General features: G+C 42.2%; 1 protein-coding gene across 1 annotated transcript in view; it reads left to right on the forward strand.

Moving 5' to 3' along the window:
• SMIM35 (small integral membrane protein 35) overlaps positions 1-19338 on the forward strand; it is a 28447-nt gene extending 9109 nt beyond the window's left edge. The window contains exon 3 of the mRNA XM_073601289.1: positions 18335-19338. Within this exon, the coding sequence (XP_073457390.1) occupies positions 18335-18452 (118 nt within the window). The 3' untranslated portion in view covers positions 18453-19338. The remainder of the gene's footprint in view (positions 1-18334) is intronic.
• Positions 19339-25673: the final 6335 nt, after the last annotated feature.

Here is a 25673-nt window from a genome sequence, read left to right on the forward strand (position 1 = left end):
AGATTGGAAAGTATTTGTCTATGGGGTCAGAAATATAGGTAGAAAAGTAAAAAAATAGAGAGCCAGTAAAGAAAATGACAGGGGAGGATAGTAGAAAAGAATTAGGGGCAGATACCTCTTGCTGTAGCATTCATAATAGTCTGTAGAAGTAGGAAGGAGTCTTGTTAGCGGAATACTACACTGGAAGATTTTGCAGTAGTCAAGACAAGAGGCATACCTCCCAACTTTTTGAGATGGGAATGAGGGACACCTATTAGCAAAAGTATGTTGGCATATGACACACACCCACCATGCCCTCTTAGAGGAGAATTATACAAAAAAATATTAGTTGAACCCACCCACTACTATTCCTTTTACTGGGTTTTGAAATTTACAAATGCAGCAATTTAGAATTTGGGTGAAAGGTTTAGCACTGGGAAACGCTTTTTGAAAGATAAAAAGTGCATTTTATATACAACTATATAGATCAGACCAAAATGAGGGACAAATGAGGAGGAGGGGCAGAGGGACTTTATTCCAAATCAGGGAGAGTTGGGAGCCCAGAAGAGTTAATAAGGGCATGGACAAGGATTTCTTAATCAATGTCTGTGCCATCTTACAAAACCTTCTGAATTTTTTACCTCGATGTTACCTTGATTATGTCTAATCTAAGGCTACATTTACTTCCTAATTCTGGGAAAAATATTATAACATTTACGTAATTAATATTAAGGAGATAATTGCAGCTTACAACATTTGACATCAGTGTTGGGTGTAGTTGTGTGTCCCTGAACACAGACAGTGTACATTTGGGAACAATCACCCACACAGATGTCAGTTTAGGAGAAGTAGCTGTGTCCAACCAGCTGCTGCATTCCAATGAACATAAATGGGATTGCATGCATTCAGATGCACAAAACACCTTGAAACCTTGACTTTTGCATAATCCAGATCTTACGTTACACTTTTTTTTCTGGTGTACAATTTGTTGTTTGTTTTTTTGTGTGGGGGCCTCCATAAAATTTATACAAGACTTGAGAGGTCTGGTATGAACTATGGGGGGAACCTCATACTATTTTTTTTGTGTGTGGGTGTCCCCTATTAACATCTACACCAGAACCTCATCTAGTAGAAGGGTCTAGTATAGATGAAGGGGATCCCTGGTCACGTTGTTTGCAAACAGAGGCAAGCAGCGGAAGCTGTCATTTGCTGGCAATTTAACCACTTGCTGACCGCCTTCTGTAGATATACTGCGGCAAGGTGGCTCGGCTGCGCAGAATTACGTAACTGTACGTCGATCTGTGCATATGGTACTGCGGGCGCGCGCACGTCGCCGGCGGTGCACGTGTGCGCCCTTTGCACATCTCAGGAGCTCGTCTGCGGGTCCCTTTTAATTTTAGTTTTTATATATGAATTTTAGGTTATTTGCATATGGAATGTTATATTTCAGTTTTTAATCAATATAGGACACTATTTCTCTAGTCATTTATTTATACTTTTCATTCATATATTTGGGTTAGTTTTTATTATTCTCAACATTATGCTATTTGCCATTTAAGTTTTTCTCATTTACATATTTATACTTATATTGTATGACTATTATAACAATCTTTGGTGGTGTTATTATTTTTTATAATATTATATATTTTTTTGTGTGAAGTTTACATGCTATGCCATGTTGTCATATGGTAAGACAGAGGTATGGTTATGTAGGTGTATGAGGATTGCCTTGTCAGACATTTGGCGCAGCTGATTGTATTATCTCGCACCTGTATGGGGGGATGGAGCCTTTATATGCTCAGTGCCGCAGGTTTGAAGAAGCACGGAGGTCACTGTGAAATGCACACGTCACTTTCTGGGTTCGGATACTCTGTCTTTGTTGGCTGCCATTTGCTATTTTTGGAGTAAAATCCTTGGAACGTTCCTGTGGTGTGCAGCCATTTTTTTCCTCCTATTGGACTCGATGTCTGCCGGCCACCCACGATCGCCGTGAAGAGAGGTAGAACGGGGATCTGCCAGTGTAAACAAGGCAGGTCGCCATTCTGACAGGGGAGGAGAGAGAGATCAGCTGTTCCTAGTGATCAGGAACAGCGATCTCTCTCTTCTCCCAGTCAGTCCGTCCCCCTGACAGTTAGAAACACCTCCCTAGGGAACACTTAACCCCTTGATCGCCCCCTAGTGTTAACCCCTTCCCTGCCAGTGCCATTTATACAGTGTTTAGTGTATTTTTATAGCACCGATCACTGTATTAGTGTCACTGGTCCCCAAAAAGTTTCACTTAGGGTCAGATTTGTCCACCGCAATGTTGCAGTCCCGCTAACAATCGCAGATCGCCACCATTACCAGTAAAAACAATAAAAAAAATAAAAAGTCCCTAAATCTTTCCCCTATTTTGTAGACGCTATAACTTTTGTGCAAACCAATCAATATACACTTATTGCAATTTTATTTACCAAAAATATTTAGCATAATACATATTGGCCTAAATTTATGAATACATTTTTTTTTTATATACTTTTTTTGGATATGTAATATAGCAGAAAGTAAAAAATATTGTTTTTTTTTCCAAATTGTCGGTCATTTTTTATTTGTTTATAGTCCAAAAAATAAAAACCGCAGAGGTGATCAAATACCACCAAAAGAAAGCTCTATTTGTGGGAAAAAAGGATATCAATTTTGTTTGGGTACAACAATGCACGCCCATGCAATTGGCAGTTAAAGCGACGCAGTGCCGTATCACAAAAAATGGCCTGGTCATTAAGGGGGTAATTCCTTCCGGGGCTGAAGTGGTTAAACACAGTTTTTTCTTTATACAGTATATTTCAGCTTTGTATATAGTGTAGAGATGGGCCACTTCACCGGCAGGGTCAGGGCATCCCCCAGGAATGTTATTTATTGGAGTTTTGCATTTATAATGTTTCCTTTTAAAATGTTAATACACCAGAAAAAAAGTAACACCAGACATCCTTTCCCCAAACCCCAACCAGATCGATCGATCTGGTGTGTCCTGGAAACGCTGCATTGAGAAGAGGGAGAAGAGTGGAGCTCAGCAACCCCAGAGGAAAGTACAGCAGGGACTGGGGGGAGGGGTGGGTGTCAGTTTGTATTTTTTCTGTAAAGGTGAACTAACCCTTTAAGCATTACTAAAATGGCTGCTCCCTGAAAATGAAAATAAATACATTTTGCTTTACTATATGTTTATCAGGGTAGTGCCCAGCCCACCGGACATTTTTTGACAATCCCTCGCCTTGTTTTTAACAATTAACTCCCATTGATTTCAATGAGGTTCAAATTTGGCACCTTAACTTTAGTAAGACCCCTTTCACACTGGGGCGCTTTGCAGTCGCTACAGCGCTAAAAATAGCGGCTGCAAAGCGCCCTGAAAGAGCCGCTCCTCACACTCCAGTGTGAAAGCCCGAGTGCAGGATGCTAAAAAAAGTCCTGATAGCAGCATTTTTGGAGCGGTGAAGGAGCAGTGTGTATAGCTCTCCTTCACCGCTCCTGCCCATTGAAATGAATGGGGCAGCACAGCTATACTGCCGGCATAGTGCTGCTGCAGCAGCGCTTTGCAGTGGTTTTAACCCTTGCTTGGCCGCTAGCAGGGGGTAAAACTGCCCCGCTAGCGGCCAAATACCGCCGCTAAAATGACGGTAAAGCGCACTGAAAATAGCTGCCGGCGCCCGCACCGCCCCAGTGTGAAAGGGGCCTAATGTTTTGCAAACACAGGTATGTTTGGATCATCACAAATCTTTACTAAATATTTTCCAGTAGGATTTCATGAAGACTTAGGGGGTTAATTCAATTAGGCTATGTTTCCACTATTGCGTCCCCAAAGTCGCTCGATTTTTGCCGCAATTTTACCGCGATTTTTTGCCGCGACTTGAAACAATGCCTGTGTATTCTTGAGGTCTATGGACCTCAAGTCGCATCAAAGTGGGACCAAAGTAGTGCACAGATATGAACGGTACTCATTGGAAATCATGGGGTACGACTTGTCATGCGACTTTTCAATCCCAATTCGCATGAAAAGTCGCACTAGTGGAAACCTAGCCTAAGAGATAAATACTGCGTGAATTTTTGAGTTAAAATAACTCATGCGATATTTAACACAAAAGCAGTCAATTCACAAAAAAAATGCGCTATTTACCGGATGCGTTAAATATTTATGTTTTGCGTTATTTTTGGCTTTTTTTTTTTGAAGGCTAACACTGCACCAGAAGGCACACAGAAATCTTGTGAAACTATGAATACATTCTAGGGTGCTTTCATTCACAATACAGTCTCCCTCTGATGATGAAATGTAACAATTTATTTTCATTCCTGAGTTCAGAGGAGAATATTTTCACACAGATACATTGTATACTTTTCACTTCCTTGCTAGAGCAAAGTCCCTCTAATTGTTATTTTGTTTTCTAAAATACCGACAGCAAACACCAGGTGATAAATAACGAGTGTGTATTTTTTTTTAGTGAATTTACTTTAATGATTTATCTCATGGTTTTTTTTTTTTTTTTTTTTTTGCGGTATTTACCTCACTATTTTAACAAATGTTTACCTCACATTCGGTATTTTACTTTGATGAATTGACTCTTTTATTATCTCATGCGATATTTCCAAAAAATGGGTCACGTGACCTTCATATTGCATGAGGTAAACTTTAGTGAATGGACCCTATATATTGCTCTGTCTTCTGTTTCTACTTTATTTACGTCTCTGTTGAAGAGTTATGTCTGAATTATTATTGAACCTTTTATAGTGCATTAACTTTATTTTAGGTGAATACTGTATATGAGGTAAGTGACAAACAATGAAACAGCAAGCTGTCAGCAGCAGCAGTTTCCTTCCTTCTTTCTAATTCTCATTTCCTCTACATTTTCTCGGAGCCCTAATCATATCCATTATTACAACACAACATAAATTTACCAACCCTTACTTTCACATAGAATAATTAAAAATGTGCTTCCTCATATTTATAAAACACATAGAAAACAAGGGAGAGTGTGAATGAAATGTGACTGTTGTCATGCTAATGATACTTTTTTAAATAGAGAATGCCGCTATGTGTCTCCCAATCTTCATGGGCGGTAAGGGCAGTAAAGTGAGACTCTGGGAGAGAGTTGACTGCCAGGGAACTAATATGATGCTTGTATGTCAGGCAACTGAAAGATATTCAGCTATATAAAGCTGGCTACACACTAGAAGAATTTCTTTCAAAAATTTTCATTTTAAGAAAGTTTGTTCAATTTTCTGATCTTTAGTGAGGTCAAAACGACGTTCCTTTTCAATCACGGTGATGAGAAAGTTGAAGGAGTGGGATGGAAATTTTTACTTAAACAAATTTCAATTGAACAGTGTTTTTTATTCGGGTAATTGCATTAATTCCAAAATCAAATGTTAAATATAAACAAACTTTTAAGTGCTTTCAAATGACATTTGCCCAGTCATCAAATGTACATATACATTTTTGTAGGAACGTTTGAAAACCTATTAGTGTATAGCCAACGTTACTCATTCCCTTTTCTAAACAAATGAAAAGTATGGGTTAACAAAAAAAAATGTATACACCTAGGTGGATGCAGCATCGGTCCCCTGCTGGCTCTAAAGCCAGGTACACACTAAACATTTTTTTTCAATTCACTCCCACGGGTTGAGTGAAAAAAACGGTCAGCTCCGGTCAGAGCCATTGTACAAATCATGTGAGGTTCAGCGATCTCCCAGCAATCTCCCCTGCTGAGCTGCTGTGTTCTGACAGGGGGACGGCCCCTCTCCAGAACACCTTGCTCAGCGCTCTCTGCCATTGACTGAGAACACTGATCGGGAGTCCGTCGGCTGCTGGTTTTCCAGCATGCTCGTTCGTCAGAAGAGGGCTAAAACAGCCGGCTTCTTTCAGACAAACTGACATACACACGGGCTGAATGTCCGCTGTTTTTTTTGTGTCTGGCCATTGTTCGACATTTGACCCATGTGTACCCGGCTTAGGGCTGAGAACTGAGCGCTCAAACACCGCTGATCGCTCAGTTCTCAATGTTCTGTGAGAGCTGGTGACTGCCAGTCACCGGTTCTCTGCTCTGCTCCTCCAGCATTCACTGAAGAGCTGGGCTGTGGAGAGGGCGGGAGCGGCTCACTCAGGCTCTCAGCAGCTCAGTGAGAGGCTGAGCCAGCTGACAGTCCAGGCTTCTGAGTGGATCCTGACCATATGTTCGGGATCTTTCCAGAACCTTGACCAGCTCTGTGACATGAGCCAACAATGGACTTTAGCACTGTCGGCTGAAGACAGCTCAGATCCCCAGGAGAAGTATAGCCAAAAGAGCTTTGGTTATACCTCTCCTTTAACACATTAGGCTGCACCAAGAGTATAGGCAAGAACCTACAAGTTCACTAAGTTTAAAGTGCAGCCTTAAAAAAACATTAAAAAGCAGAAAGCAGACCTTGCATATGGAGTGACAAATGTGTGTGTGTGTGTGTATATATAGTCAATATCTCTTTCACATGCATATCAAGACAAAATGTTCTGGGTATACTCACCTGTAAGGTCCAGTCAGAAGGAGAAGAAGAAGGGGTTATACCCTGAAAACTTGTCCTGAAAATGTACCTGTTAGGGCTCATTCGCTTGGATGTTTGTAGGTGCAACTGACCTCTAGTATAAAATTCCTGCCGTTTTCCCAGCACTGGGTAGCTGTAGGTGGAACATAAAGCCGACCATAGAATGGAACCTGTATAGACGCCCACGCCCTTTTACATCAATGTTTACTGGTACATGCACATATGATGTATTTCTTGAAACAGAAGTTTTGCATTAATAGAAAAATGTCATACGCACATGCAAAGGTAAACGCCGATGCATAAGTGTTTACTCGAGTAACAACATGTACTCGGCCAGCTGTGTGCACCATTTGTGGCTCCCTGGGCATAGGAAAACACCAGGAATTTTATGCTGGAAGACATTTGTACCTGCAAACCTCCATGTGAATGTAGCCTCAGTGCAAATAAAATAAAAGTATCACGAACAGTACTCTACTGTGTTGATGCAAGTGCACTAATATGGCTACAATCACGTGTAACAGAGAAGGCGGAACATTCCCTTTAAGGGTATGTAAAGTCAATATTGTTTTTATTTTTTTATTTTAGGTAGTGTAGAGAAGGGTTAAGTATATGTGATCCCTTACCTTGTAAAACAAGCCATTCAGTTTAACTTATATGAGGCCTTTCAGCGGGTGGACTTTAATGCTAAGAGGCTGCATAAAGGCGTCCCTATGTAAAAAAACATTACTGTGCTGAGAGCGCACTCCCAGCACAGTAACTGGCGGGTACAAGAAAGCTCCCAATGCATACTTGCGATCGTGAGCTTTCTGAGCATGTGGTGGCTATGACTGCCGATTACAGCGGTCACATGATCAGAATGCCTGTCTCTGCCTACCGGCATTTATAACCTTTTGGACAGGGAGGTGATGGCGGGAAGGGGTTAAAATACAAGTGCAAGACAATTCATTAGTGTATATACAGTATATATTACTGTGCAAAAGTGTAATGCCCTGTACACACGGTCGGACATTGTTCGGACATTCCGACAACAAAATCCATCGGATTTTTTCCGACGGATGTTGGCTCAAACTTATCTTGCATACACACGGTCACACAAAGTTGTCGGAAAATCCGATCATTCTGAACGCGGTGACGTAAAACACGTACGTCGGGACTATAAACGGGGCAAATTATTTGAAGAATTGATGTTGATTTGAAGGCAAAGGGGATCACACCAAATATTGTTTTGATTTGCATTTCTCTTTACTTTTTATTTTGTTAACTGATAAACTATTAGCTATTAGCACTTCTATTTCTGAAGCATTCTTAATTTACAGCATTTTTTCACACCTGCCTAAAACGGTTTCACAGTACTGTGTATGTATATATACTGTGTGTGTGTGTGTATATATATATATATTGTCAGCACAAATCTTGACCATTGGAGGACAATCAGGCTGTTCTTCTGGCACAGCCAGATAACTGACCGTGCAGAGATGGATGTGCTCTCATGCCTAGCATGGTCAGTTTGAAATAGGAGAGCAGGGGGATTGGAAGGATCACCACAATATAACGCACTTTATTAATATAACATTTTATTTATAGACGTGCAATTTCGGAAAATTTTGTTTCGGATAAATTCGTTATGTTACTAATTTCATTTTGTGGATTCGTTTCGGATTTTGTTTCGGACTTTGTTTAGCTTTGGAGGAACAGACAACATGGATTCAAGAAAGACAGTTGGTCCACCTTCCTCTGGATCAACTGTGGGTGAAGGATTGTGTATATGGGATTGTATGATTTTTTTTTCTTCTTTTTAATCGGTTGAACTAGATGGACTTTTTCAACCTGACTAACTATGTAACTATGTAAGATGGCGGGAGCCTTCGTCGGCCTCAGACCTCTTTTTTTTTCTCCAGTCGGCGGTGACAGCGCGATTGAAGCTGGATTTACATCAGGGTACATTGTTTTTGTTTTCATAAAGAAATTGTCAAAAACTGTCTTTTTGTTTTTATTTATTTTTGACACTTTTTTGGTGAATGAGTAGGGGGGATGGGGGTGGGATCTGGGGGGCTCCCTTGTTAAAGGGGGCTTCCAGATTCCAATAAGCCCCCACCTGCAGCCCCCCACAACCACAACAAGGGCTGTGGGGAAGAGGCCCTTGTCCTCATCAACATGGGGACAAGGTACTTTGGGGGAGGAGACCCCCTCCCCCAAAGCATCCCCCCATGTGGGTGCTCACTCTCCCCCCCCCTTGACCTGCCGGGCTGCATGCTCGGATAAAGGTCTAGTATGGATTTTGGGGGACCCACGCTGTTTTTTTTCTTTATTTTTCATTGCCGGTATTTTTTTGGTTACATTCAGCTGTCAGTTGGGGACACCCGCTGACAGCTGACGATTCATCGGTTGTTAACTCCTTAACAACCAGCTGTTCTTCACACAGAATTTGGGTCGGCCGATACATTTTTGACCAATTCGAATCGTTCTGAAAATTTGGAATATGTTAAAAAACAAATAAATGAAACAGAACGAAAGGAAACAAAATGTGTTACTACTGTTATTCTGAAATCTGGATACACATTAGAATCTCTGAATAACCAAACATTTGTCTGAATTTAGAATCAGACCGAAACTAATTGCATATGTCTAATGTCTATACATGATCAACCCAACTGACCCCCCCCCCCCCCCTAAAAAAAAGGTCTGAAAAAAAAATGGTGCTGCCTAGGAAAGGCGTCTGTAGCCACATGCCTACAGTGCCTACTGGGTAATTCAGCCCTGACAGCCAGAAAACTAACCACACAGAGATGGATTTGCTCTTGTGCCTAGTGTGGTCAGTTTGAAATTGGAGAGCAGGGAGATGGGATTGGCAGTATCACCAGGTATTTCACACAAAGGAAGAAATAGGAAGAGAACGGGATACTTTTTAACGCAAGTATATGGTACAACAGACACATATGAAATGTTGGGGTAACATATTATTTAGAATCCATATGATGTTTTTGTCCCGTCGGGTAGATTTCCATTGACAGGAAGTCTCCTCAAAGTGAACAGAATTCTCATTTTGAAGAGTTGCCACAGGAATAGGTATCCCTCCCTACTGGAGAATTGTATCCTCATATTCTGTAAGAGTAACAATGGTCACTGGGACAAAAAGAGGGATGAATCCTTCCAGCAGGGTCAGCAATAAAAACGTGACATAGGGTCTAAACCTTCTCTACTCCATTCAGAAAAAAAATTGTTGCTTTACATGCACTTTAAATACTGGCCTTGCTCCTCAATCCAATGATCTTCTCCATGAGGCCCTACCCAGCAGTGCACAGCCTTTCTAGTGAAAATGTCCTCTGCTGGCCCGCTTCACAGCACTTACATACAGTATACCGTGGCCCATTTCTTTCTATGGGTGACCCATTTTCCAGCCATCTAGGGCAATCTATCTATCTATCTATCTATCTATCTATCTATCTATCTATCTATCTATCTATCTATCTATCTATCTATCTATCTATCTATCTATATAGATACTGTAGATATATCTGTCTATATATATATATATATATATATATATAAAGAGAGAGATATATAGTGTATATATACAGTACTGTATGTGTATGTGTGTGTGGATATATATATGTATATATATATATATATATATATATATATATATATATATATATATATATATATATATATATAACATTTCTGCTGTAGCTTGACCACACACAGACATTTCCTGTGATTCTTAACACCTTGCGTGGAACAATCTAAAGGTACATCCTGTATTTATAGCATTTGGTTTCACACTTTACAAGTCTGATTGCAGAAAAACAGAAAACTGAATACTCACCTTTCCATAATTTTCCTCTCCTGATGCATCTTCATGGCAGCACACACTGGGTTGTGACTCTGCCCCCACAACCTGACAGGATTGGTTAACTATAAATTTGAAGGAGAGGCACCCCACTTCATTCTCTGTAGTTATCATCTAAAGAAGGGTGGGATGCTGTGTGCTGCCATGAAGATGAGTCAGGAAAGGAAAATTACGGAAAAGTGAGTAAACAACTTTCTGTTCCTGGGGCATCATGGCAGCACACACTGGGAAATACCTCGCCAGTTGGGTGGGTGCAAGAAAAAAGTAGCATTTATGTAATCATATAGCTGTAGAATTGGCCCGAATAACAAATCTTCCAAAATCCACTGTAGATAATTGGGCCGAGTCCACTCTATAGTGGGACATGAATGTATGCCTGAAGAACCAGGTCGCTGCCCTGCAGATTGTTTCCGGTGAAACCCTGCAATATGCTGCCCATGAAGCTGCCACTGCCCTTGTTGAGTGAGCTCTAATGCGTCCAGGTATCAGCAGATTTTGAATGTCGTAGGTTTTCTTGATTGACTTGACCAACCATGATGCGATGGTGCGAGATGATGCCATGTGACCTTTTCTGCTTCCATGAGGAATCACCAATAGATTATCCGTTTTCCTAAAAGAAGCTGTAGCTGTCAGGTAACTGCTAATAGTGGATTTTATATCCAAGGCATGTGGTTGCCCCTGTTCATTGGTAAAGATTGATCTCCTGTTTGTAATAAAAAGATGTTGTCACCTTCGGAGTAAAGCGGTCTGACGGTTTCAGTACCACCCTGTCTGGAAAAAAAGACCATGTAGGGTTCTGTAATCATTAACGCTTGCATCTCCAAGACTCTTTTAGCTGAGGTGATGGCGATGAGAAATGTTAACTTTAGCGTTAAGTTCCACAGTGAGATAGAGTCAGCCGGATGAAAGGGAGGATTTGAAAGAGCATTCATGACTACTGATAAATCCCATGCTGGAAACGTTGGTCTTCTTGGAGGCCTGATCTTCAAACATGCCCTCATAAACTGAACCAGAATAGGATGTGAGGCCCATCTGAAGCCCCTTTTTTGCAGATAAAGCTGAAACTTGCACTTTAAGGGTACTTGAGCTTAATACTCTAGTTAGGTCTGCTTGAAGAAATTCCAGGATCTGTGGTTCCTCTGGAGACAGTGGGTTCCAAATATTCTGCTGAGCCATAGATGAGAACCTTTCCCATATCTTATCGTTAGTGGTGCACTTCCTAGTTTGAAACATTGTTAAAACAACATCCTGGGAACAGCCCTGTTCTAGGAACCTATTCCTCGCAAACCTCCATGCCATTAGGTGTAGTTTCTCTTGAGCCGGATGAAAGAACTGCCCTTGGTAAAGTAGATCCAGAGTCACTGGGAGTGGTAGCGGGTCTTCCAGACTGAGCTGCAGTAAGGTTGTGAACCAGGGTCTCCTCGGCCAAAAGGGAATCACTGCTATTACTGAGGCTGAAGACTTCCTGAGCCTGGATAGGAACCTCGCAATTAGTGGAGTTGGTGGAAATATGTACCCCAGACGAAAGTTCCATGGATGAAGAAGGCAGTCTACTCCCTCGGCTGATGGGTATGCCGCCCTCGACAGAAACCTCTGGCACTTGGTGTTCGTAGGTGTCGCAGCCAGGTCGATATCTGGGATTCCCCAAGTTTTGGTCAGAAGACTGAAGACTTGGTTGTTCAGAGACCATTCGTTGTTTGACAGGAACTCCCTGCTCAAACAATCGACTAGTAGGTCCTGTGCTGCCTGAACGTCCACAGCTTGAGCCCAAACCAAGATGGGGCGAACTTCCTCCAATAATGTTTTGCTTCTGGTGCCTCCTTGCCTCTGAATGTATGCCACTGCCACTTTGTTGTCCATTCGGATCAGGGCGTTCTTTCCCTTCAAGGATGATACAAAGGCTAGTCGGGCCTGACTGTTTCACGCTTTTGAGGATGGAAATTGTCTGAAGCATTGATTTTCCATTCCACTGATTGACAAATGAAGTCTGCAGCGTTCTCATGTGCCATTGCGCCCATTGGATCATTGGTAGAGTGGCAGACATTGAACCCAGGATGCTCAGACAGGCTCTGGCCGAAGGAATGTTGTTGTCATTAACTTCCTTATCTTCCGGATTAGATGAACTACCTTTCCCAGAGGTAATCGGACCTTGTTCGATAGGGTATCCAATTCTGCCCCTAAAAAGATCATGTTTTGTTTGGGCTGCAGGTTGCTCTTTTCCCAGTTGATTAACTAACCAAGCTCTGGATTGTGGCGATTAGTACACCGCGATGATGGATCAACGCTTCTCGGCTGTGTGCTAGGAGTGGAATGTCATCCAGATAATGATGCAGCCTCAGGCCTTTCTCCCGAATGGTAGGCACTGAAAATTGCTGGTGATTTCTGAAAGGCAGGGTGTATAGGCACATGTAGGTAGGCATCCTATAAGTCTTCGGATAGCATCCAGTCTCCTAAATTTAATGCCAACAGGAATGACTGGAGGCTTTCCATTTTGAAGGCTTTGATCCAAGGCCGTTTTTTCACATGGGCACGCTGGGCAGTTGCCCGGGGGCCCCATTTGCCTGGGGGGCCCCATCTGCTCAGCAACCCAAACCAAGGCTGCCTGCACTCAGTGCCTGTCAGCAGGGCTGTTTATTCACATGGGCACGCTGGGCAGTTGCCCGGGGGCCCCACTTGCCTGGGGGGCCCCAGCTGCCCAGTGACCCAAGCCAAGGCCGCCTGCACTCAGTGCCTGTCAGCACACCGGAGCAACCATATATCTGAGATTAGCTGCCGTTCGCATGTAGCAGTGACTTGCCTGGGAGGGGCCCGCTAATAAAGCTTGTGCGGGGTGTTTGCTGTCCCACGCGATCTCAGCCCAGCTCTTCATGGCAGCCGACATCGCTTCCCGCCGGCTGCCTCTCTCACTGACAATGCACACAGTGCCATGCCGATGCAGCCGCCCCCTACCACGCCTCCTCCGCTCTGACATCTTCTGTGTACACAGACAGAAGGAGCGGGGGAAGCCGATATACATGAATACTTGCAGTGTTTTGTGTGTGTGTGGGGGGGGGGGTGGGGGGGAGAGGGTACTGCATGTGCTAGGGGGCGTTTTAGGAAAATCTGCCCCCACTCCCCCAGCACATGTCCTCCCTCCTCCCAAAGTGCCTCCTACCACATGCAGTACCCTTCCCCCCACCCCTGATTCAAACTCAGGGCACCCCGCTAGACATGCAGGACAATCACCCTAGGTGACAAAACTATTGCACCCCTGCCAGGCAAGTCAGTGGAGCCAGGTGGCGGAATTTTTTCCATCACTTGGCTCCAGGACTCATAGCCAGTTCACACGATGAATCACACAGGATCACACTGCGTTCCTGTGCGATTCACATGTTTTCCAGGTGCAGTACAATTTCAGCCCATTCATTCGAATGGGCTGAAATTGTGCTGGACCACACCAAGAGTTATAAGACGCACAGGAACTGGATTGCATGGTACTACTGTACCGTACGATCCAATACAGGTAAACGCATTAAATTTGGGATCTGCATTTATGGTGTCATTAAGTTAACATTGACACCAACTGCAGATCCCAACTGGAGCGCATTTTGACTGTAGTGCGAGAAACGCACATGGAACGCAGGTTTCCAGAAGTGTGGGGGGCTGTGTAATGTAAAGGCGTCCAGAGGTATGGGGGCTGTGTAATGTAAAGGGGTCCAGAGGTATGGGGCTGTGTAATGTAAAGTTGTCCAGAGGTATGGGGGCTGTGTAATGTAAAGGGGTTCAGAGGTTCACCATTGCAGCCCCTCTCTCTCACACCATTAGCCTTATTGATAATTTGCATTTTTATTCTCGTGCGTGATTGTGTAGACAGGGCCCCAGTGCACTGTATTGCCCGGGGGCCTATAATGCTCTTATAATGGCACTGCTTCGATCTGGATCTTTTTGTTGAGACTCTTTTAGATCCAGCACGGGGCACAGATCCCCTGTTTTCTTTTTTACTAGAAATAGGGGGGAATAATACCCCCTCCCTCTTTGGGGTGTTGGAACCTCCAGGATTGCCCCCTTTTGTTCTAACTCCATCACATATTTGAGCAGCACCCTTCTCTTGTTTGGTGATGCCGGTAGTCTGGTTGACTGAAAGTAATTTCCGGGTAAACTGCCTATGAATTTCCATTTGTGCCCATTCTTTATTGTGGAAAGTGTCCATGCATCTTCTATGTGTTCCCTCCAAACCCATTTGAATTTCTTGAGCCTGGCTCCCACTCTTACAGGACGGACGGGCGTACCCTCAAAAAGATTTCTGGTGTTCCCCTGTTGGGGTGGCCTTAGATTTTTGGAGCCTCAAAAAGGATGACTGTGGGTTTCTCCAGGTTCTCTTAAACTCTCTCCCCAGCCTATATGTTTTTGCTTCTCTGTACCTTTCCGGAAAGTTATGTTTGTAGGAAGGACCCTTCTGTGGTTTTGGTTTCCTGTCGGAAGGGATCAATCCTGACTTCCCTCCTGTCACTTTAGAGATTGCCGAATCCAATTTTGAACCGAAAAGGTTAGCTCCATCGTAAGGAATTTTGCACCAATTGGTTTTTGATGCTGCATCCGCCACCCATGGTTTAAACCACAGAGCTTTCCTTGCCATGACTGATGCCCTGCCTGGCTACCTCACTTCCTCCAGAGCATGCGCAGAATGCCGAAATTAACGCAGCCGCCATGTTAGAGAGGTCTCTGCCTCTCATGGAACTACAGAGCCCAGCATGGCCTGGAAAAAGGAAATGAGGAAAACTGACAGTACCTGAGTGCAGGAAGTAAAGATAGGGGGCCACTGCGATGAATAAGCTTCTTTAAAGCTTGTAAATGCAGGAATATGTGCCCCCGAGACCACCAGATTGGGGTTCTCTCCGTAAAGGCTCCTTTAGAGACTGCACAGGAGAGACTTCCAGCCAGGAAAGGCTTAACCTGGTGCGGCGAATGCGGTATAAGGTGAATCCATCTCAATCTTGTCAGGTGAGGATAAAAAAAGAGAATGAAGTGGGGTGCCTCTCCTTCAAATTTATAGTTAACCAATCCTGTCAGGTTGTGGGGGCGGAATCACAACCTAGTGTGTGTGTGCTGCCATGATGCGTCAGCAAAATAGTTTTTATGGTAATATTAGGATAACATTTCTTCACACCTATCAGTCTGCTACAAAGTAGGCTGTATTTTGGGATGATGAATGACTTAGATCAGACAAGTCTACATCTCTATATGTTATATATTTTTTATATAGGCAAACTGAAATGTCATCTTATTTAAACTGCTGTTATTTGGGTAGGCATATTACAGTTAACCTTTTGCTATCTAAGTTATTTTCTTAGTCTTTTTTCCATTTAGTTATAGAATGTGCTAATTTAATTGCCTTAAAAACCTGATTCTAAGGATGGCGATATACATATAGGCTGAACAGAAAAAAATCGAAAATTCCTCCATCCATGCTACACAGTGAGAAATGACAAATCTCCCACTGCCACTATTGTAGTTTTAAATTACCTGAACAGTGTCTGCATCTGTATGCATATGTTGTTTGCAGACAATTTTCCAGCCAATGCCTTCGATTTTTCATTCGACAGTTGTTGGACAGAAAGTCAGCTTACAGGGCCATGCACTTGTGGGCGGGGCCACTCATCCTGCACACGGGGGCATCTTTTTGCGCGGAGCACGCTCATCAATGCCCAGGATCAGGTGGGGACCACGTTCATGTGAGAATCAAACATTATGGTGGTTCCTGACTTAGAGATGAACCTTGTACAATGTGCAGTAGAAAATGTACAGAGTTCCTCTGTGAAATGTCTTTGCCCTGTGTGTCTACACATTTTAGCTTTGATGTATGCTGCATTTAGGAAGGACACAGCTGAGCCTATTCCCTCTCTGCCAGTCCAGCATACCACTGTCACTTCACTCCCAGTGACAGAATGGGGTTCTGCCGTGTACTTAGCACGGACTCCATGCATGCACTTGTTAACGCTTTCACTCCCGTATCATGTGATCAGGCTATGGGTCTCCGTAACCAGGTTTTGGCCCCAGTTACTTTGGGAAACCGACTGCTGGGGAGGGAGCCAGGTCGCCAACCCCTTCGTTACCAGAGGACCCATCACCTACACCAGGTACCTTGCAATAGGTTTTGGTTACCCATAGCAACAGCATTACTCCTCCTGCTTGTCTTGCTGAGTTAACCATTACTTTATACTGCATTTATACTGTGCTTTACTGACCCTAGTTCTTTGCATGCACCATGAACCATCACTAGATTCCCCCATCAACACTGACTGTGACTGTGAATCCCTCCTGCTGAGCTATTGTGTCCTCCTGGCAAAGAGGCAAATACGTCTCCATCTCTAATTAAGCCACCAAAATTCACCCTTCACTGTAGATCACTTCCCATAGCATAGTAGGAAGCTGCACACCACTGTTTCATTAGGCATCAAAACCAATTTTAATGTTCCATCACTGCTGAGGACACTTGACAAAGCTCCTCTCTCCGACATGGGTAATCATTTAAGCCCCAGCAGGGGGTGAAACATGTCAGAGAGAGGAGCTGGATGGATTGTCCTCAGTGCCAGCTTGGCTTGCCCGTCGCCCGCCAGGCCACCCGCCAGGCCGCTCGCCAGCACCGCAGTTGCCCCATCCAGGTGGTGGCTTCCCCCTGCATCTCCTCCTAAGTCCCGGCGGTCGCTTCTCCTCCCAGCCAATCGGGTTATAGGACTCCTGACCAATCGGGTTTTAGGACAAAAAAAACATTGAAATCCATGCAGCCAGCGCCCTGCATGGAGATTAGGGGCTGGGCACATGGATTAGGGGGGCGGTGCCCCTTATGAACGTCCGCCACTGATGTGGACTGTGGCTGATGTGGTAACATTGATAAACCTTTGAGCAGCACTGGGGACACTCTGAATAATATTTTGTATATCACTTCCTCTAAAGTTCATTCACATTTGTAATAACCATATCTTTATTAAAAAAGGAAAAAACAATAGTAAAGTTTTAGCAGGGTCCTAATTCACCACTAGCAATGCCCATGCTGGCCAAGGGCCACTCCCACCATCCTTCTGCAACAGAAATGAGAAAGGGCACACACACCTGTAATGAGGAGAACCTTTGCCATCTTGGTCACTCACACTCTCCCTGGCCCACCACTAGCATACAGATAATGTACAGTTCCTTGCCACAACACCCTTCGCCTCCTAGTCCGGACATCAGTACACAGCATAGTTGAAGTTCAACCTTACCAAAAAATTGCGGACCAGCTTTTTCAGTTTCCTCACTGTAGGTTTCCATAGGTTGGTTCTCTAATGGAGCCTACCCCGAAGACTTTACTTCCTAAAGCCTAGTACACACGGGCCGAATATCAGGTGGCATCAGCTAGTTCAATAGAAACTGGCCGACATTTGGCCTCTGTGTACTGCAGTCAGTCCAACAGTAGCCAGCCTCTCGGTTGGCTTCCGTCGAAGGGGCATGACCGACAAAGGTCTGCTGATCGGCTCCTGACCGGTGTGACCGGGATGGGGGAAAGGGGGGGGGGGCACAGGGGGCCGTCCCCCGTCAGAACACATTAGCACAGCAGGGGAGATCGCTGTGCTAACATTGTATAATTCCTTCTGAAGCTGTCAGGTTTTTTTCGTTCAGCCCTGCTGGGTTAAAAAAAACTGCTAGTGTGTACTAAGCATAAGACTTCAAGCCTACATATACTAGTGGTAGCCTCTTCCCATTACCCTGTGCACCAGGCTCTGCCTGCTCTAGATTATAAAGGACTAAACCAGCCCACCCACAATATCCACCCAGGGTAAGGGTCTATCTAAAAATGGTACTAATCCTTGCTTGCAAACAACTGTTTTACATCAGATGTGACTATTAAATATATTTTTAAAAAGTAAGACTTATATCCTATGGGTTGATCAGGTTTTAGTGATTATGTAATGACATGTACTAACAATTCTTTCCTCTTTACCTCAGACAGCTGAAGTCCATGGACCTGGAGCTGGGACCTCCTTTTACAGTCAGTGGCTCTATGCATTCTCATGGTTCCATCCATACATATCATTATTCTCAATTCCAAGACAGTGAGGTGTGATACTACAAATGGTCTTCAAGGGATCGTAAGCTCACAACACACAAAGAGGAAAACCCTGCTCTTGACTGGTTGTAAGATGGCACACCTAGGTCCACAATGGGCATCATTTTTTCATATTGTACAAAAGCAGGGTTTAAATGTTAGCCAAAGACTTGTGTCCACCGCAGTTCTTTTCCTCATGTAGTGATTAAAATAGGAATAAACAAGATATAGATGAACCATAGTTTTTTGTTCCCCACCTCTAATCTTTGTCAATGATGCCATTCTTTATATGCTGAATATACATGGAATGATGATTTATTCTATGTATCTATGGAACATCAGTATGAAATAGTTCTGTGTAAATATGGTAGGGTAGGGTTTATCAATCAATGACTCTCATTGTTTTATTGTTTCCTGAATCATGTGGTTCAAAGCAGAACCCCAGCCAAAAATAGATAGGAAAACAATTAATAGCTTATTAAAAGATAAAAAAACTGCTTTTGTCACAATAATCCTCTTCAATGCAGTGATGCCCTTCGTAGCTCTTCTTTACTGCCACTATATGTCCTCAGTCTGATGGCCAGCATCATTCAACCCACTTCCTCTGAGCCCAGGTTGTGAAGGACCCATCCCAGCCTATGACTGGACAGTGAAGGGAGAAGTAGAACAGTGAAGAAAGAGGGTAATTGTGTGTCTGGCACACTAATTTACCCTACTGTTAAAAAGAGTTGGCGAATGGGCTAAGAAAGTATATTCCAGGTGATATGTGATGATATTTTGATGGAAAAAAAAAGAAACACACTGAAGAGCTCATATCTGTCCCTCTGCCCTCCCCTTCTATGGCAGCAGATGGACTGATTGGCTGTTTTTTTCCTTTCACACTTGAGCCCTGCTTTATAGGGACGGCAATAGATCTATAGCAGGTCAAATTCAGGTACTTACATTTCTTGCATCTTAAAAATACACTTAATAATAGATTAATGAATACAGAGCTGCATTAATGTGTCCTTTTTTCTATCTGCTTCTAACTTAACAATAATAAAAATCAATTGACAGTGATTTTGCTATCCGTGTAATGGTGTAAACTGGCACAAACATTTTTTCTTTCTTTATATATTATCCATTATATATTTTTTTAAAACATGATATTTAGTGTATTAGACATTAGAAATACTGTAAATTGCTAAAGCAAGTTCAAAATGTTTCCGCAATCATGTTGATTTATGGCTGGTGAACAAAAAAGAAAAAATAGGTTACCCAGATGTTATTTACTAATCACGCCTGGCATATGGACAGATATCCCTATACTAGGGGTCTACAAACATGCAGAGGCTCACCACACTAATACCAGACAGGTGTGCCAGCATGATGTGGAGTACTATGATCTTATGGTGCATTCTTGAAGCTTAGTCCAAGCCATTCAGCCATGAAACCTGCCCATCTGCCTGGTGCTGCTGGCGAGTATCATTGGCAGCTTTTTATTTAAAGTGTATTTTCAGCTTCTTTTTTTAGTTTTAAAGTAGGGAACCCCATGTCTGTTTTTTTACTGCTCCCTGATTTGCACCTCACTTCATCCCCCTCTCTTGCTGATAATGTTTTACCAGACAAGAAGTGAGGGAATTCTATGACTGCAACACGGACAGAAAATAAAGGTTTTTGGGGATTGACATGCACTTGAACTAGAAAACACGAGTGCAGCGCTGATAAAAATTGTACAATACCTATACCAAGTGATTGTAATGTGCATAATATAAAATAAACAAAAGAAAAAAAATAAAACAACAATTAAACATATGAGTGCACAAAAAAAACTTATGAAGAATAAAAAGTCCCAAAAAAGATCCAAAAGTGAGGTATCTTCTCAGATGATTTAAGGGTGCTAGCTCTGTAGACCCCACATGTAAGAAGGGGTTGATACCTGATTTAGAGGGGTGACTTTGGGGGCCTTGATGTAAAACAGGAACGTGCGGTAAGGTCAATGGCTGGTGAGGCACTGGCTAGTATTAGAGTCAGATACACACAGGTTACATACGCCGCAAACGTTAGAGCGAGAGCAATAATTCTAGCACTAGACCTCCTCTGTAAATCTAAACATGTAACCTAAACATGTAACCTGTAAAAATTTTTAAAGCATCGCCTATGGAGATTTTTAAGTACCAAAGTTTGGTGCCATTCCATGAGTGTGCGCAATTTTAAAGCGTGACATGTTAGATATCTATTTACTTGGTGTAACATCATCTTTCACATTATACAAAATAATCAGGCCAACTTTATTGTTTTTTTTTTTTATATTCATTAAACAGTTTAAAAAAAAAAAAAAGCGTTTGAAAAATTACCGTTGCAATGACCACCATTTTATTACCTAGGGTGTCTGCTAAAAGATATATATATATATATATATCTATATATAGATCTATATATATATATAGATATATATATATAGATCTATATATAGATATATAATGTTTGGGGGTTCTGAGTAATTTTCTAGCAAAAAAATGATGATTTTTACATGTAGGAGAGAAGTGTCAGAATTGGCCTGGGTGGCAAGTGGTTAATTGCCATAAGTAAGTACTGCATTTTTCACTCCATAAGACGCACCTAGGTTTTAGAGGAGGAAACAAGAAAAAAAATTTTCTGAACCAAATGGTGTAGTAAAATATTTACCAGTGCCCATAAATGCAGCCTTACTAGTCCCATGAATGCAGCCTTACCAGTGCCATAAATGCAGCCTTACCAGTGCCATAAATGCAGCCTTACCTGGCGTCATCACATCCGCCTGACAGAAGACAGAGCCGCCTGAGCGGCCGCCAAAGCCGCGCTCCATCTGGCCACTCAGGCTGCTCTGTCTTCTGTCTCAGTGTCAGGCCCAGCCAGGAGATTGCCGGCGCTCATGTGGGCTTGTTATTATTATTATTGTTTTTAAGGCAATTTACTATATTTTCAAAAACTTTACTCAAACAGATGGCTTAACAGACAATGAAATTAAGTCTGAAGTTATAACTTCAAACCAGTAATTTCACAGTAAACAGATAAATAATAAATTATTACGGTATGTTATATTATTATTATGTTATAACATATAGCATAATAATATATGATTAGCTTGATTAAAACAGTACCTTTTCAGCAGGCAGCAGATTCTCATTCTACCTCTTAACTGTGTCAGAAAAACATGGGATTATGGTTAAACCTTATAACCATATACCCATGTTATTTCCTTCTAGTTAAAAGGGCTGGGCTGGCCTGCCCAGACCAATTTTCAGCTTTCAGCGCTCTCACACTTTGAATGACAATTACTCAGTCATGCTACACTGTACCCAAACAAAATTTTTATCATTTTTTTTTCTCACAAATAAAGCTTTCTTGTGGTGGTATTTAATCACTGCTGGGTTTTTTATTTTTTGAAATGTAAGTAAAAAAATAGAGAACATTTTGAAAAAAAAAAATTTTTTTTTTAGTTTCTATCGTAAAATTTTGCAAAGAAGTAATTTTTCTTCATAAATTTGGACCAAAATTTATACTGCTACATATCTTTAGTAAAAATAACCCAAATTAGTGTACAGTATCTCACAAAAGTGAGTACACCCCTCACATTTTTGTAAATATTTTATTCTATCTTTTCATGTGACAACACTGAAGAAATGATACTTTGCTACAATGTAAAGTAGTGAGTGTACAGCTTGTATAACAGTGTAAATTTGCTGTGCCCTCAAAATAACTCAACACAGCCATTAATATCTAAACCGCTGGCAACACTACTTGCGCAGCCGTGCCAACCTCCCACAGTATGACTGTGGCGGCTGGTTGGCTTGCGGTTAATGTCTAAACCTCTGGCAACAAAAGTGAGTACACCCCTAAGTGAAAATGTCCAAATTGGTCCCAAAGTGTCAATATTTTGTGTGGCCACCATTATTTTCCAGCATTGCCTTAACCCTCTTGGGCATGGAGTTCACCGGAGCTTCACAGGTTGCCACTGGAGTCCTCTTCCACTCCTCCATGACGACATCACGGAGCTGGTGGATGTTAGAGACCTTACGCTCCTCCACCATCCGTTTGAGGATGCCCCACAGATGCTCAATAGGGTTTAGGTCTGGAGACATGCTTGGCCAGTCCATCACCTTTACCCTCAGCTTCTTTAGCAAGGCAGTGGTCGTCTTGGGGGGGTGTTTGGGGTCGTTATCATGTTGGAATACTGCCCTGCGGCCCAGTCTCCGAAGGGAGGGAATCATGCTCTGCTTCAGTATGTCACATTACATGTTGGCATTCATGCTTCCCTCAATGATCTGAAGCTCCCCAGTGCCGGCAGCATTCATGCAGCCCCAGACCATGACACTCCCACCACCATGCTTGAATGTAGGCAAGACACACTTGTCTTTGTACTCCTCACCTGGTTGCCGCCACACACGCTTGACACAATCTGAACCAAATAAGTTTATCTTGGCCTCATCAGACCACAGGAAATTATTCCAGTAATCCATGTCCTTAGTCTTCTTGTCTTCAGCAAACTTTGCAGGCTTTCCTGTGCATCATCTTTAGAAGAGGCTTCCTTCTGGGACAACAGTCCCAGAAGGAAGTGTGTGGTGTATGCAGTGTGAGGTGTATGGTCTGAGCACTGACAGGCTGACCCCCTCCACCCATTCAACCTCTGCAACAATGCTGGCAGCACTCATACGTCTATTTCCCAGAGACAACCTCTGGATATGATGCTGAGCACGTGCACCTAACTTCTTTGGTCGACCATGGTGAGGCCTGTTCTGAGTGGAACCTGTCCTGTTAAACCACTGTATGGTCTTGGCCACCGTGTTGCAGCACAGTTTCAGGGACTTGGCAATCTTCTTATAGCCTAGGCCATCTTAATGCAGAGCAACAATTCTTTTTTCAGATTTTCAGAGAGTTCTTTGCCATGAGATGCCATGTTGAACTTCCAGTGACCAGTACGAGAGAGTGAGAGTGATAACACCAAATTTAACACACCTGCTCCCCATTCACACCTGAGACCTTGTAACACTAGCGCGTCACATGACAACGGGGAGGGAAAATGGCTAATTGGGCCCAAATTAAAATCAGAAAAGAAAGTGCCCCAGGGGATTGTCCGGGTGAGGGTTATTAAGTGTAAGGTGAGTACGAAAGTATTAGAAAAATAATAAATTTTTAATTTTTATTCAAAATACAAAAAGTTCATGATAAAAAACAATGATTAGAACAATTCATACAATTGATACAGTCAGTCTTCTGAAGCATGGTAATAAGGTCTCTATAGTAGAAGAGCACTATCAAACATGACAGTCAGCATACCCAACATGTTTCGGAATTTTGTTTATACAGTTCCTTCTTCAGGGTTTTTGAGAATATACTGTATTAATCTATCATAGGAATACATAGATAGAAATTGATCAAAAAGTATATATTAAAAACAGATACAAAACATAGGGACAGCAGCAGGGGAGATGGCAAAAAAACATGGCAAGAAAACAATAATGCATGGCAAACAAGCAAGTAGTAAAGCATATATTTTAAACAACTTACTATTGAAGAATGTTCATGTACATTACAAGCTGTCAGCAGTGAAGGAGGTTATCACACACTACACCGCACGCCATACGAGTCGCTTCTTACTTGTTTTACCTGTACAGTTTGGTGCACTGCAGCACCCACTCAATGTGAGTACCCTCCTGGAGGAATTCTTCTATTTTAATAAAATGTCCTTGCTATATTACACCATGGAGTTCTTTCTTTCTCTTCTATGAATGTGGATTTTGGCTTTATCTGTGAGGAGTGTATTTACACCATTGTATCCTGAGTGAGCCCAGGAGTGGCCCCATTGCGTATTCTGACACTGTTTAATTACTGTGTCACACGATCAGAGGTGAGCGCAAGCACATGTGGGGTGTCACGGGAGAGCACATTTTGCTTGTTATGATTTGGACACCTCTTCAGGAGAAGCATGATAAGCACTTTATTTATGGACACTATTGATTCACATTTGTTTTCTTCAATTAGAATTTGCTGATTATGATGGACACTTGAATGTTACAGGATAGCACTTGGCATTTATGTTTATTTATGCACGGTGCGCTTTTAACTTTTTATATCACGATTGCACATTTCTCATATGCACTTTGAGGTTCATCATAAAGGATTGCACATTTTATATTTTATATATATATTTATACTTATATGGTTTTATTAGCATGTTTTTTGCAGTCTAATTTAAGCAATTTTGCACGCTATTTCTTTTAGTCCACCAATATAACATTTTTTATATATATTGTTTATCTTATGTCGTTTAGTGCAGGCACAATATTATTTTTACGCACTGTATTACACGGAATGAAATGTGGTTTAGTGTTTGCTGCTTAATATTATTAGGTCATACCTTAGAGGCATTAGTCCATCTGTGGCTCGCAAGAAACCCACACTTTGTTTGGTCTTAAGAAGGGCTTGGTGACTCGATTGGAGGACGCATCCTAAACTACTCTATCCCACAAGTACTGCCAGGTCGGCTTAAAGGTTCTGGTACTGTGTTTGCTGTTCATCGAAAACTACTACATCCTGTGGCAGAGGATCATACAGTTTTATTTCACTCAAGTCTGTGGCAGAGACTTTTTGTTCGTGCTGCGTTCCGGCTGCTAGGTTAGTGAGAGAGACCTATCCAGGCGGGCAAAGATTAAATCCTGAACGGAGGATATATTCACCCTTGAGATTTCAATTCCTTAATGCTACACCAAGAAAAGGTATTTGAACTTCCCTGCAACTCTTCTTCTACCTCTTTCCTGCTACTTCTTCCAGTTATCTCCCATTAAAGCATTGGAAAAGTACTAAAGTGACTGTTGCCTATATTATCTGATAACAAGCTCAACGAGGACCCTAGACCCGGTGTTGGTGAAACCACAGGTAAAAAGGTGACGGAAACAGCCCGCAAAAAATCAGCAGCTCCACCGTGAGTTAGTGCTACATATATATATATATATATATATATATATATATATATATATATATACACACACACATACATACACAATATATATATAAATATATATATATATATATATATATATATATATATATATATATATATATATATATGTAAACTGGCCTTGTCAAACATAAAAAAATAAATAAATACAAATATTGAAAAAGGGGGGAAGAGGCTGGATTGGAAATCGCCAACTAATACATCCCAGAAGCAGAGTAGTGGGCTGGTTGAATAAAAATGTTGCATGACAGAGAGTACTG

Source organism: Aquarana catesbeiana, linkage group LG10, assembly GCF_042186555.1.
Source record: "Aquarana catesbeiana isolate 2022-GZ linkage group LG10, ASM4218655v1, whole genome shotgun sequence".
Lineage (NCBI taxonomy): Eukaryota > Metazoa > Chordata > Amphibia > Anura > Ranidae > Aquarana > Aquarana catesbeiana.